Source organism: Eurypyga helias, unplaced genomic scaffold (assembly GCF_000690775.1).
Source record: "Eurypyga helias isolate BGI_N326 unplaced genomic scaffold, ASM69077v1 scaffold31179, whole genome shotgun sequence".
In the NCBI taxonomy this organism is placed as follows: Eukaryota; Metazoa; Chordata; class Aves; order Eurypygiformes; family Eurypygidae; genus Eurypyga; species Eurypyga helias.
Genome location: NW_010273205.1, coordinates 1029 through 1344, shown reverse-complemented (window position 1 = coordinate 1344; position 316 = coordinate 1029). Strand labels below are relative to the sequence as shown.

The 316-nt window shown below is 66.1% G+C and overlaps 1 protein-coding gene across 1 annotated transcript in view; it reads left to right on the top strand.

The window, feature by feature from the left end:
- LGI3 (leucine-rich repeat LGI family, member 3) overlaps positions 1 to 316 on the top strand; it is a gene marked incomplete at its 5' end in the record, with an annotated part of 2031 nt that overhangs the window by 762 nt on the left and 953 nt on the right. Inside the window, 2 exon segments of the mRNA XM_010159399.1 lie at positions 6 to 63; positions 150 to 314. Of these exon segments, the coding sequence (XP_010157701.1) occupies positions 6 to 63; positions 150 to 314 (223 nt within the window).

Sequence of the window (316 nt, the reverse complement as noted above, 5' to 3'; positions counted from 1 at the left end):
GGCAGTTCGAGTGACAGCAGATCGGGGACCTGGCGCTTGGTGACTTCCAGTGCATCACCACAGGTAAGGGACCACGGGAAAGGGACCGCCACCACCCATCACCACGATTCAGGGTGCCCGGACCCTCACCGCCGCCTCTCCCCCGCCAGATTTCGTGGTGCACCAGGTCCTGCCCTTCCAGTCGGTGTCGGCCGAACCCTTCACCTACGCCAGCGACCTGTACGTCGCGCTGGCCCAGCCGGGTGCCAGCAGCTGCGCCGTCCTCAAGTGGGACTACGTGGAGCGCAAGCTGCGCGATTTCGACCGCATCCCCGGT